The sequence below is a fragment of the Cervus elaphus genome, chromosome 9, assembly GCF_910594005.1.
Source record: "Cervus elaphus chromosome 9, mCerEla1.1, whole genome shotgun sequence".
In the NCBI taxonomy this organism is placed as follows: Eukaryota; Metazoa; Chordata; class Mammalia; order Artiodactyla; family Cervidae; genus Cervus; species Cervus elaphus.
Window position 1 is genome coordinate 42,402,004 of NC_057823.1, and position 13,195 is coordinate 42,415,198.

The 13,195-nt window shown below is 39.0% G+C and overlaps 1 protein-coding gene across 1 annotated transcript; it reads right to left on the bottom strand.

Annotated features, from left to right (window-relative positions):
* Positions 1-3,919: 3,919 nt before the first annotated feature.
* Positions 3,920-9,045, bottom strand: LOC122700943 (olfactory receptor 2C3-like; the record flags this gene model as incomplete). The annotated part of the gene is made up of 2 exons (XM_043913965.1): positions 8,115-9,045; positions 3,920-3,942 (listed from the first exon to the last, which is right to left on the bottom strand). Coding segments are annotated over exons 1-2 (954 nt in total), but the record flags the coding sequence as incomplete, so codon positions are not given.
* Between the last annotated feature and the right edge of the window lie 4,150 nt (positions 9,046-13,195).

Below are 13,195 nucleotides of genomic sequence, written 5' to 3' on the forward strand. Positions count from 1 at the left end.
TGCTCTTTCTCCATGAAATGCCCTTCACACTCATGTTTTGTGTCTCCTTCCCCTGTTTCATTATGAAGAGCTAAAATGGCAACTCAAGACCCCCTGTCACCTTCTCCACTCTCATCCTATTGACTGTTGGTCCTGTCTTGTCTTAACCTGCATTCTCTATAGACTTGCTTATTTAATAAGCTTGTGTATCTGTGAAAGGGTGACATCGTTTCTTTGTTCTTGCATCTCCAGCACACAAAACAGGTTGCATATAAAAAATAAGTTAAAATAATGTTTCATTTTGTTGAATGAAATAAGGACTATAAGGAGTTATAATTACATGGTTGATGGAATTTAATACACAAAATTTAAAGCTTTTGTACCACGAAGGAAACAAAAAAAATCATATCAAAAGAATAAACATCCCACTGGAAAAATTATTTATCACTTCTAACAATGAAGGGAAATAGATTCATATACAAACTACTCCTTTAAAGCAATAAGAAAATGTAAAACAGCAAGAACAACAATGAAAAAAGGGGGAAGACAATTTAGCGCAGAAAGCATATAGTATCCAAAACATTTCAAAAGATGTTAAAACTCACTAATGATCAGATAATTGACAAGCAAAGACTAAAATGATCTACAGAATCCAAAGTTAGTGAAATTGTGAGACTGTATACCTTTCCACATGCTACTGGTAAGAGTATAAATTTATAGTTCCTTAACAATTTCAAAATGTATATTTCCATAAAAAATGAATATGTGAACATTATTTGCTTCAGAATTCTAAGATCCATCTTCTATAACTAGTAGTCAAGTTTGCAAGAATTTCAATACATATGGATTTATTTTAATTTTATATGTAATAATGAAGATGAGGAAAATGCTCATGGTAATTAAAATTTCAGAATACATACATACATATATATATATAGTACATATTGATGTGAAAATATATCTATGAAATGTTTAGTGAAAGAACTTGCTAGGAAGTCCCCTGAGTTTGCTCTTTTCTGGGTTGTTTTCTCATATCTTGCATTACAGTCTTGGACCAAGGAGATTGCCTGCTGAGTGTGTTTACAGTTTTTAATCATATTTTTGGTACCATCTGGCTCCCACCACTTCACACACTATCCCATCCCAAGCTGAAAGACGAAGTGGGGTGTGCTGAGCTTGAAGAAATTACTTTCACTTTAGTCTGGGTGTCCCCAGGGCAAACGCTATGCCCAGTGCATCTGGTTTATAATGTCAGATAACAGTAGAGCAGGACAAGGGGAGAGGTGACTTTGGCCATGAGCATGGGTATCAGTGCTCCATCTAGCAGAGATATGGGAGCTGTATAATATTGTATATATATATATTATAATTTCTTAGATGACTAGACTGATAAGGACATCATTTGTTATAATATTTAATTTTGTCCTCAGTTTCTGAAATGTTTTTAGAGCAAAAAGAAGTGGCTATCTTTTACAAATGATAAAAATCCCTTTCAACTATACTTGAGTTTGTGTTAATGGGGTGACTTTTGGAAAGTCTCTAGGTAACCACCAGGGCTTCTCAGGTGGCACTAGTTGTAAAGCACTCATCTGTCAATGCAGGAGACATAAGAGACACGGGTTCAGTCCCTGGGTCAGAAGATCGCCTGAAGAAGGGCATGGAGACCTACTTCAGTATTCTTGCCTGGAGAATCCCTGGAAAGAGCAGCTTGGCGGATTATGGTCCATTGGGTCGACTTACCATGCACTAGATAACCAGCAGACTGGGGCTGGTTCCCAGCGGAATCAACAAGGTGGTTATAGTGTTGAAACATTCAGTCCTGCCCCTTCCGCCATACACCCAACTCCCTAACCTCAGAACAGAAGAGAGGTGATGGAGGGTGAATCATTCACTAAAGGTCAGTGATTAAATCAACCATGTCTATGTCATGAAGCCTCAATAAAAACTCAGAAATGCAGGCTGTAGGGGGTTTCCAGGTTGGTGAACAAGAAAACATCTTCATGTCATGAGAGTTGAACACTTCAAAATACATGGGGATAGAAGCTCCCCTGTTTAAGGTTCACCTGGACACCACCCTATATATCTCTTTATCTGGGTATTTATTTGTAATCTTTAATATTCTTTGGAATAGTGAATAATTAATTTAGTGAGAAAAATATTCTCAAATTCTGTAAGCCATTCTAACAAATTAATCAAACCTGAGGAGGGAGTCATGGAAACCTTCAATTTATAGCTGAGTTAATTAGAAGCACAGGTGACAAGTTAGACTTGTGATTGAGGCAATCCCAAGAACTGTAGCCCACCAGGCTTCTTGGTCCGTGGACTTCTCCAGGCAAGAACACTGGAGTGTTCTCTCCTCCAGAGGAGTTTCCTGACCCAGGGATTGAACCTGGGTCTCCTGCATTGCAGGCAGATTCTTTACTATCTGAGCCACTGGGGAAGTCCCTATTTAGAAGCAGAGCTGACAAGCTAGACTTGTGATTGGGGTCTGAAGTCGGGTACAGTCTTGGGTACTGAGTCTTTAAACTGGATATCTGATGCTATTTTCAGGTAAATAGTGTCAAATTCTAAGGTTATCCAATATGTGTCAGAGAACTGATGGTTGTGGGAAAACACCCGCACAGAAACGCATCTCAGGTCAGTTTCTGATGGAAGGAAGGAAAGTCATCCCATTGACTTCAATCCCTGTGGGAGGTGTGGCTTCATTTCCAGACTGTGCATGCTTGAGTTAAGCATGTGAGGAGACCCTGAGGGAAAGTCTCGGAGTATACAAAGGGGCCTGGGGTGACTCAGGTTCGGTTTGCTTGGGTGAGAGAGCATCAAAACCTGTGTTCAAAAGCTTGCTGCAAAAAGGGGCGAGAGTGACAGGAGTAATCATGGAGATTCAAAGATTCTAATGTATTGGGCAAAAAAGACGCACAATACAAAAAAGTAGGTGGCTAGTTTCCAGGCTTCAACAAAATGTGAACTGTGAATTACCAAATGTTCAAGCTGGTTTTAGAAGAGGCAAAGGAACCAGAGATCAAGTTGTCAACATCCGCTGGATCATTGAAAAAGCAAGAGAGTTCCAGAAAAACATCTATTTCTGCTTTATTGACGATGCCAAAGCCTTTCACTGTGTGGATCACAATAAACTGTGGAAAATTCTTCAAGAGATGGGAATAACAGACCACCTGACTTGCCTCTTGAGAAACCTGTATGCAGGTCAGGAAACAACAGTTAGAACTGGACATGGAACAGACTGGTTCCAAATAGGGGAAGGAGTACATCAAGGCTGTATATTGCCACCCTGCTTATTTAACTTATATGCAGAGTACTTCATGTGAAATGCTAGGCTGGATGAAGCACAAGCTGTAATCAAGATTGCCGGGAGAAATATCAATAACTTCAGATATGCAGATGATACCACCCGAATGGCAGAAAGTGAAGAGGAACTAAGAAGCCTCTTGATGAAAGTGAAAGAGGAGAGTGAAAAAGTTGGCTTAAAACTCAACTTTCAAAAAATGAATATCATAGCATCAGGTCCCATCACTTCATGGCAAGTAGATGGGGAAACAATGGAAACAGTGACAGACTTTATTTTTTGGGACTCCAAAGTCACTGCAGATGCTGACTGCAGCCATGAAATTAAAAGATGCTTACTCTTTGGAAGAAAAGCTTAACCAACCTAGACAGCATATTAAAAAGCAGATACATTACTTTGTCAACAAAGGTCCATCTAGTGAAAGCTATGGTTTTTCCAGTGGTCATGTATGGTTGTGAGAGTTGGACTATAAAGAAGGCTGAGTGTCAAAGAATTAATGCTTTTGAACTGTGGTGTTGGAGAAGACTCTTGAGAATCCCTTGGACTGCAAGGAGATTCAACGAGTCAATCCTAAAGGGAATCAGTCCTGAATATTCATTGGAAGGACTGATGCTGAAGCTGAAACTCCAATACTTTGGCCATCTGATGCGAAGAACCAACTCATTTGAAAAGACCCTAATGCTGGGAAAGATTGAACAGGGAGGAGAAGGGGACGACAGAGGATGAGATGGTTGGGTGGCATCACTGACTTGATGTACATGAGTTTGAGTAAGCTCTGGGAGTTGGTGATGGACAGGGAAGCTTTGCATGCTACATTCCATGGGGTCACAAAGAGTCGGACATGACTGACTGAACTGAACTGAACTGAACTGAGTTTCCAATAGGTCACACAAACATCTTTCCCCCTTTCACTATGTCTTAAGGACTTATAATACAAACAGGATAAAAATTTACAATGTTTAGGAAGACCCTCCCTTACTTTCCCTCAGGCTTCCCTCCTTCAGGATGGCTCTGTTAGTGAGTTTGCATTAATTCTACTGGATGTGGGGCCAGAAATTGTGTAGGATCACTGGTGTCCTTTCAGTTCTTGACTTCATCATGAGCCACAAATCACACTTCAAATGAATTTCTTTAGGTTCTGAGGAGGATGTCTTCATTGTGAAACAACACCGTGTTGAAACTGCCCCCCTCATTCTTTAGCCTATGTGTTCTATTACTTTAGCACTTTGGCACTGCATGTCAAGAGTTACAGCTTTAAACTGTGCTGTGCTGTGCTAAAGTGGCTCCATCATGGCTGACTCTTTGTGACCTTATGGACTGTAGACCATCAGGTTTATTCCGTCCGTGGGATTCTCCAGGCAAGAATACTGCAGTGGGTTGCTGTGTCCTCTTCCAGGGGATCTTCCCGACCCAGGGATCAAACCAGTGTCTTCTGCATTGGCAGGTGGATTCTTTACCACTGCACCACTGGGAAGCCCAGAAAAATGTTTCTTGTGCCCAAATGGCTCATTAAGTTCCGTTAAGAAATTTCCCATCCTGCAGTCCCAGATTAGTTATGGCTGTTCCTTATTGTAGTTCTCTTTCAGTCTAGAAACCTTGCAAGCAAGTAGAGATAAGAATGGTAAAATAAAATGACTGTTATTAATTTAAAGTTTCACTGGAGCCTTGTGATCTACTCTATGTGAGTGAACTGAAAAACAAAGTAAAGTTATGCTTCCCTTGAGTGCTAGGTAGTTGCAAGACCCTTTAATCTTGAACCCTCCTGCCTCACCTTTTCTCTAAGCATAAAAGGAAACTGAATTCTACTCTAAGTTAAGATGGTTCTTTAGGAGATTGTTGTTTTTGTTCAGTCCCTAAGTCAAGTCCAGTTCTTTGGGACCCTGTGGTCTGCAGCATGGCAGACTTCCCTGCCCTTCACTGTCTCCCAGTTTTTGCTCAGATTCATTTCCATTGAGTCAGTGATGCTATCTAACCATCTCATCCTCTACCACCCTCTTCTCTTTTTACCTTCAATCTTTCCCAGCATCAGGGTCTTTTCCAATGAGCCAGCTCTTTGTATCAGGTGATGAAAGTATTGGAGCTTCAATGGCAGCATCAGTCCTTTCAATGAATATTCAGTGTTGATTTCCTTTAGAATGAAGGGGTTTGATCTCCGTGTTGTCCAAGGAAATCTCAAAAGTCTTCCCCAAAACCAGTTCAAAAGCATCAGTTCTTCGGTGCTTAGTCTTCTTTATGGTCCTACTCTAACATCCATACATGACTACTGAAAAAACCATAGCCTAGACCTTTGTTTAAGCTCACACCTTTGTCCACAAAGTGACGTCTTTGCTTTTTTTTTTTTTTTGCACTTGTAGTGAACCACATTTATTATTATTATTATTATTATTTTTATTAGTTGGAGGCTAATTACTTCACAACATTTCAGTGGGTTTTGTCATACATTGATATGAATCAGCCATAAATTTACACGTATTCCCCATCCCGATCCCCCCTCCCACCTCTCTCCCCACCCGATTCCTCTGGGTCTTCCCAGTGCACCAGGCCCGAGCACTTGTCTCATGCATCCCACCTGGGCTGGTGATCTGTTTCACCATAGATAGTATACATGCTGTTCTTTTGAAATATCCCACCCTCACATTCTCCCACAGAGTTCAAAAGTCTGTTGACGTCTTTGCTTTTTATATGCTCTTTAGGTTTGTCGTAGCTTTACTTCAAGAAACAAACACAGCATTGTAAGGCAACTATATCCCAATAAAGAAGTTTAAAAAAGAAATAAACTAAGTAATTAATAGTTGATAGTGTTGATAAGTTATCAATCTCAATACTCTATTTACTTTTACTTTATCTAAGATCCAAATCTACCAATATCTATTTGTATTATTCAAATGAGCAGTCTGAGAGTCAATTTGTGACATTTAGGGAGGTGTTGAATTCAAAAAGTGGGAGCAAAATTTCTAGAGACAGGGTTTTGGCCAAAAAAAGTCCAGAAAAATCTTTCAAAATATTGCTGAAAGTAAATTAGTTTGTGGTACATCCACTTAATATGTTTGAAAGAAAAACATGAATGCTATTTTTTTCTTTATGATCAAATTTTTTCTCTGATCAGAATTTTCCCATCTCAAAAATGTAAATATTATTAACTTTACAACATGATCTTGAGTTTTAAATCAACAAGTCCAGCGATTGCTTTTGAATTTAATTCACTTTTTTAAGTGCAACTTTGTTAGTTTTCATAACTTCCAGAAATCATTCTTGGACGTATGAATAGTACTCAGTGAACAAAAATATTTTTACATATCCTGTAGACAGAATATGTAGACTTGAATAAGGAAACTGATCTTCTTACAGTTATAGATGTATCTGTGCAGCATGTTATTGATGAAATCTCCAATTTGCTGAAAATTCAACTCAAAATTCTACTTTTGAGGCATTGCCTCTTTAGTTTCCTCCTCCTGAAAGTGCATGAATTGTATTTTGCTCACATCTTTTCTGACACTGAATGTGTGAGATTTTTTTCACAACAATAACCAATATTCTAACTCTCCAACACCAACTGGGCATCCTATAATTCAATTTAACTCTGACAGTAACTACCTAAATCTAGTACCAGATCCTGCCAATTTAAGAACAAAGTCCTCCACCAGACCACCCCCAGTTTAGAAGGCAGTTGCAAGCTCCAGGTTGCCACCCATGTCTATGACCAACTAACCATAGAGTTGCCACAACCCCTTCTTTAGATTTAGGATTTGCAAGAATGACTCACATAACTTAGGGAAATACTTTAGTGTACTGGTTTATTACAAGTAATATAAAAGAAGAGATACATGGGATGAAGTTTGGAAAGGTCTTGAGCACAGGAACTTCTGTCTTGGCAGAGTTTAGGGCACCCTACCTTCTTATCACATAGATGCAGTCACCAACTGGAAGTCTCCAAACACTGTTGTTTAAAGTTTTTGTGGAGGTTCATTGCATAGGCATGGTTCATTAAGTTATTGGCCATTAATGACTTAATTTCCAGTAACTCCTTCCCAGACATTGGGCTGGGACTGAAAGTTACAAACTTCTAACCACAGGGTCAGTTCCTCTGGTATCCAGGCATCCTCTGGAAGCTATCTAGAGACTCTTCTTTGAGTTAATTCATTGGCATAAACTTAGGTATGTTGAAATGTGCTTGTTATGAAAATAAAAGATACCTTCTCATCCATATCACTCAGAAAATTTCAAGGGTCCTAGAAGCTCAGTGCCAGAAGTCATGACAAAAAAAAAACATATATATTTCTTATAACATCACAAGAGACTATAGCCAAAATAGCATATATGTCCATGGATACAAAGAATAGACTTACATCTCAGAATAAAATCTTGATAACTTTGTAATTATCTAACCTTTGTGAGGTCAATAATATCTACCTCACTGAGTCATTACAAATATTAGGGGAGAAAAAAGTAAAGGATTTCACACATATTAGACACCCTTAGTGACAGACATTGCTTTAAAATATTAACAAAATCATTTAACAATTAGCATATGTAGTTACATAAACAATTTACAATATTGTAAGTAGCATGAATATAACACATACAAAGCTATATAAATAATTAGCAAAATATACTTATTAATAAAAGAAACACAGAAAATAAGTTCTCTTTGCACTGGCCTGAAAAAAATATGTAAGTACATCCATTTGTTTGTCAGTTACCTTGAACTTAAGAAATAGTGTATAGAAATGATATCCCAAATATCCTGACACTCCAAATCAGTTTTGATCCCTTTAAATCTGCTTCCTCCTCACAACTGATAAGTTTTTAAATATATGTATCCCTCCAAAACCACAGTTCTCTAATACAATGTGCCTCAGTGCCTTCTTCACAGTCTTGTTCCTTAGTGTGTAAATCAGGGGGTTCAGCATTGGGGTGACCACCATGTAGAAAAGGGCTACAAGCTTACCTTGCTCATGAGAGTTTCTCTTGGCAGGCTGGAGATACATGAAAATGATGCTCCCGTAAAACAGAGCCACCACTGCCACATGGGACGAGCAGGTATTGAATGCCTTTCTCCACCCTTCTGCTGACCTGATCTTCAACACAGCCCAGGCAATACGGCTGTATGAGACCAGGATGAGACCCAGAGGCAAGACAACAAAGACAAAGCTGGCCACGTACATCTCTACTTCATTGAAGCTGGTATCCACACAAGCCAGTTGCATAATGAGGGGCATCTCACAGAAAAAGTGGTCAATGCGATTGTTCCCACAGACAGGCAGGAGCATGGTGAGTGTGGAACCCACCATGCTGGTGGTCAGACCCCCAAGCCATGAGGCAAAAGCCAGGCTGCAGCAAAGCTTTGGATGCATGATGACGGTGTAGTGGAGTGGCCTGCAGATGGCAGCATAGCGATCGTAGGACATGACAGCCAGAAGGACACATTCAGTTGCCCCCAACCAGTGGGAGATATAGAACTGGATCACACACCCTCCATAGCTGATGGTTTTCTGTGGTCCCCAGAGATTGACCAGGAGTTGTGGGATGATGCTTGTGGTGAAGCTAATGTCCAGGAAGGAAAGGTTGACAAGAAAGAAGTACATAGGAGTGTGGAGATGCACATCCATGCAGGACACCACAATGATGATGCCATTACCCAAGACAGACACCACATAAACCCCCAAGACAAACCTAGAAAGGATGGGTTCTATAGAGGGTCGTTCGGAGAAGCCCAGCAGTATAAAACCTTCTGGAAAACTTACATTGGCTATTTCCATCATACATACAGCTAAAGGGAGGGCAAACAGGTCACCTTGCAGGTGAGTGGGAAGACACAGGGTGTGAGGTATAAAGGGATTATATAAGTGAGCAAACTTTAAATCTAGATGCATAGTCATTGCTCCTGAAATCATCCATTCAACTTCATTGTGGATGAGGTTGCATCATACTCTTGAAGGCCGGTTTGGAATGTATGCTAAATGACATGGAAATATGCATAGCCTGTGGAAAAATGGACACATGAAAATTTTTTGGCAATGAGTTGTTATTGAAATATTACTTACAGAAGCAATATCTGGAATCAACCTAAGTTTTTAGTGAGGAGTTATCACTGGGTATGGTCTTTCATGGAATGAAACACTGCACAGGCATTAAAACTGAGCCTGTGCTGAAATGTGCTGAATGTTGTGTGGCAGCCTGGATGGGAGGGGAGCTTGGGGGTAATAGACACATTTGTATATATGGCTCAGTCCCCATGCTGTCCACCTGAACATTGTCACTCAGTGATATTCCAGGATAAAGTCAAATGTTACAAAGTTGAGCCTGTGCCCCTTTGCCACACAGTTAATAGCCACATGGAATCCATCTGGACATTTCTCTTCTCTCAAACCCCACAATAATTGGCAATGTTTCATTTTATTATTAAATGTATCCAGATTCTCATGGCTTCTCGCCACCTCTGTTGTTTCTACCCTGATCCTTGCTGTTATCATTGACCACCTGTACTGTTGATGTTATATCCTCAATTGTCTTCCTGCTTCCTTATTACTTCCCTTCAAGTTATTCTCAACATAGTAGTCGGAAGATTACATTAAAATGCAATGGTCATATTGCTCCCCTGCTGAACACCCCTCATTTTCATGGAGCAAAGCTTGCAGTGATTTTCCTCCAAGACAGCCACATGCTCACATTCCTTACCTCCTTCAGGTTGTTTCTCAAGAGTCATATTTTACTGAGGGCCTCCCTCACTGTGCTATTTAATAGTGAAAATTATAGCTTCCTCTCAGCTCCCTTCTCCCCCTTTCCTGCTTTATTTTTATTCATAATACTTATTAGCATAGAACAAATATTCTATTCCAATTCATTATGTTTATTACATACATCAATCCGTTAGAGTAAACATTTCATGGAGTTATGGCTTTCTGTTACTTTATTTTTGGGTCCCCAGTGCTAATCCAGTGTTTGACACACAGAAGTCCCTTGATCTATTATCATTGAATGAGTAAACTGTGAAGTAGTTTTTAGAATGGTGTGTAGTCATGGTGGAGGCAGGACTGAAGCAAAATGAAGGTTATAGGTGATAACCTCACAAAAGTATTTCTAAGAATGAACACTTAAAACTGTCAAAGTCATGCCCCAGTGACTCAGACTCTCTCTTCCTCTTATAAATGTTAAATAAACAGCACAGGACCTATCAGGGACAGTGTGTGAAGTCAGAAGCTCCCTTAGACGAAAACAGACAATCAGTCTGCGTCAGGTGTATCTGAAGAGTTCTGGGACTGTTCTTAACAAAAACATGAATTTTTCTTTTCAGTCTTTTAAAAGGAAAAGTAAATTGATTATTATTGGAGTCCATACATTGTGAAGAATAGAGCATTTATAAACTCAACTGTCAACTCTTTTAAAATCCCACAGCAGGGAACTTACCTATTTGTATAACTGGAAGTTAGACCAAATGAATAAATTGAACACTTGTACATTCACAGTTTTAAAAAATATATGTAGAGTTTCCCCATGAATTTGTAGAAATAGGACTTAGAGAGCTTCAGGCATTTGCCAAAATTCATACACAGAAGTTGTACTGCTGTGGTCTTCACCACACCAGAATGCTGAGACAATCCTCCAGTACACCAGAGCAGCACCTAAAACTCTGAGAAGGCACCAAGGAGATGTATTCGGATCCCATCCAAATTCAGGAAGCATGGAGAGTTGTCAGGAGTGGTTTCATAACGCAGATGTGGGGGAGGATATGTGAATGAGTATATTGATGTGCAATAAAGAATAGTCATGATACAATAAAATAACTGCCCTGTGCAAAGAGTTACTGCAGATGAATTTAGGAGGACGCAGAAAAGTAAAAGTCTAAACTGAGGACTGTGTTGTCATCTGTGGGTTTAATTGCCCCTCTGGAGATAATGAAAATTTTGTTGACTCACATATGAAGAATAGGTATGAATGTTCCCACCAGATGGGGACCAAAACATCAATCATAGTCATGAAGTAATAGTTTGGTAGAATTTTTGAGGAAATGAAGATCTTAGTGATAATGTGATTCATTTCTAGAAATGTTTAGGGGCTTATGCAAACTCCAAGAGTTGCTCAGTGCAAGTACTGGAGCTACGCTCATGACACCCAGATTCTCAGTAAAAAAAAAAATCCTGTAAAGGAAGAGTTTTGCTCATGAGAGTGACTCACCAAAACCATTACAATAAAAATCACTCTTGAAAAATGTGACTCAGCCCCAAGTCCTGTGACATTATGACATAGAAAGCATGATGACAGTTACAGGAATGAGTCCATATTTTGTAAATCATTTATTCAGTCCCAACTCTTCCCCTGAAGGTAGGCAACCTGCTAAAATACCAAGGACTCCAAAAAGAAAAAATCCTGTTACTCAAAAGGATCAGTGCTCATCAATCTTATTGGAATTACCAGAAACTCTGTGATACTGTTTTATCTTAAATATGTACCATGAAAGAAAACAAATAAACTGAAGAATATGACTTACTGATGGCTATCTTTCAGCATCATCTCTCTGTAGTCAGGGTGCAAATATTGTATAATGGGCAGTATTTTATTTCAATATTTGATAAGATTAACAAATTCAGTGCAAGTGGCATTAAAAATAGGAGAGCATCCAAGGATTTGCAAGCCTTAAAAATATTGGAAATCTTCACATCAGTGGTGGCAGGTGTACTAAATTCTCTTCTAATGCATGTGTAAGGACACAGTCCTAATTTTTTAAATTAGAATAAGTTTAAATTAGAGAGAAGCACTGATATTTTCCCTAAGAAAGTGGTTAGCAAAAAGAATGAGAATAAGTCACAGTATTTTCAGAACAAGAAATATATGCCAACTCCCAAAGGACAAAATATGTCATAAAACTCTTAAAATCACAAGACATTCATGCTATCGCCAGAGTATTCAGGAAAGAGACAGAGGGTGACTACATCAAGGGAGTGAAGTTGGAACAGAAGAAGCTTTGGGAATTTTTTTCCTATTGAATAATTACAATTCTATTATAGTTTCTGTACACACAGAATTGATCATGGGTGTACAGAAGTAATATTTTGAATGTTATTTCAATGTTATTTTAGGTTTTTATACTGCCAAACATTGACTGCAGAACACAAGATTTGTGTGTCCCCACAAAGGTGTTTTCATGTAGTGGAGGAGAGAGCCTGAAATATTTGTTCACTACAGTAATTTTGGTACATGTCCTACAGATTTTTTAAAAATCCAATTATTCTACTCTGAGTGTACAATGCAGTGATAAACTAATACTTTTCTTGATAGAACAAGCTTATTTTTACTGTAGTAAATATGTAACATATATGGTAATGTACATATTTCAATGCTATTCTCTCAAATAATCCCACCCTTACCTTCTCCCACTGAGTCCAAAAGTCTGTTCTTTACATCTGTGTCTCCTTTGCAGCCCTGCATGTAGAATCAACAGTACTGTCTTTCTAAATTCTGTATATATGCATTAATACACAGTATTTGTCTTTCTCTTTCTGATATACTTCACTCTGCATAATAGGCTCCAAGTTCATCCACCTCATAAATTTGCCACTGTAACAATTTTAAAGTGTACAAATCAATTGAATTAAACTCATTCACAAAATAGTACAATGATCACCAAACTTTTGGAGAAGGAAATGGCCACCCATTCCAGGATTCTTGCCTGGAAAATCCCATGGACAGAGGAGCCTGGTGGGCCACAGTCCATGGGGTTGCAAAGAGTCAGACACAGCTGAGCACCTAACACTTACACTTTCACTTCACACCTTTTATAAGTTAATTTTAATGGGAGAATAGTGATTTTGCAATGTTGCATTAATTTACTGCCCTACAGTAAAGTGAATCAGTCACACACACACAAACACAGCCTCTGTTTTAGAGTTCCTTCCCATTCCGATCACCAGAGAG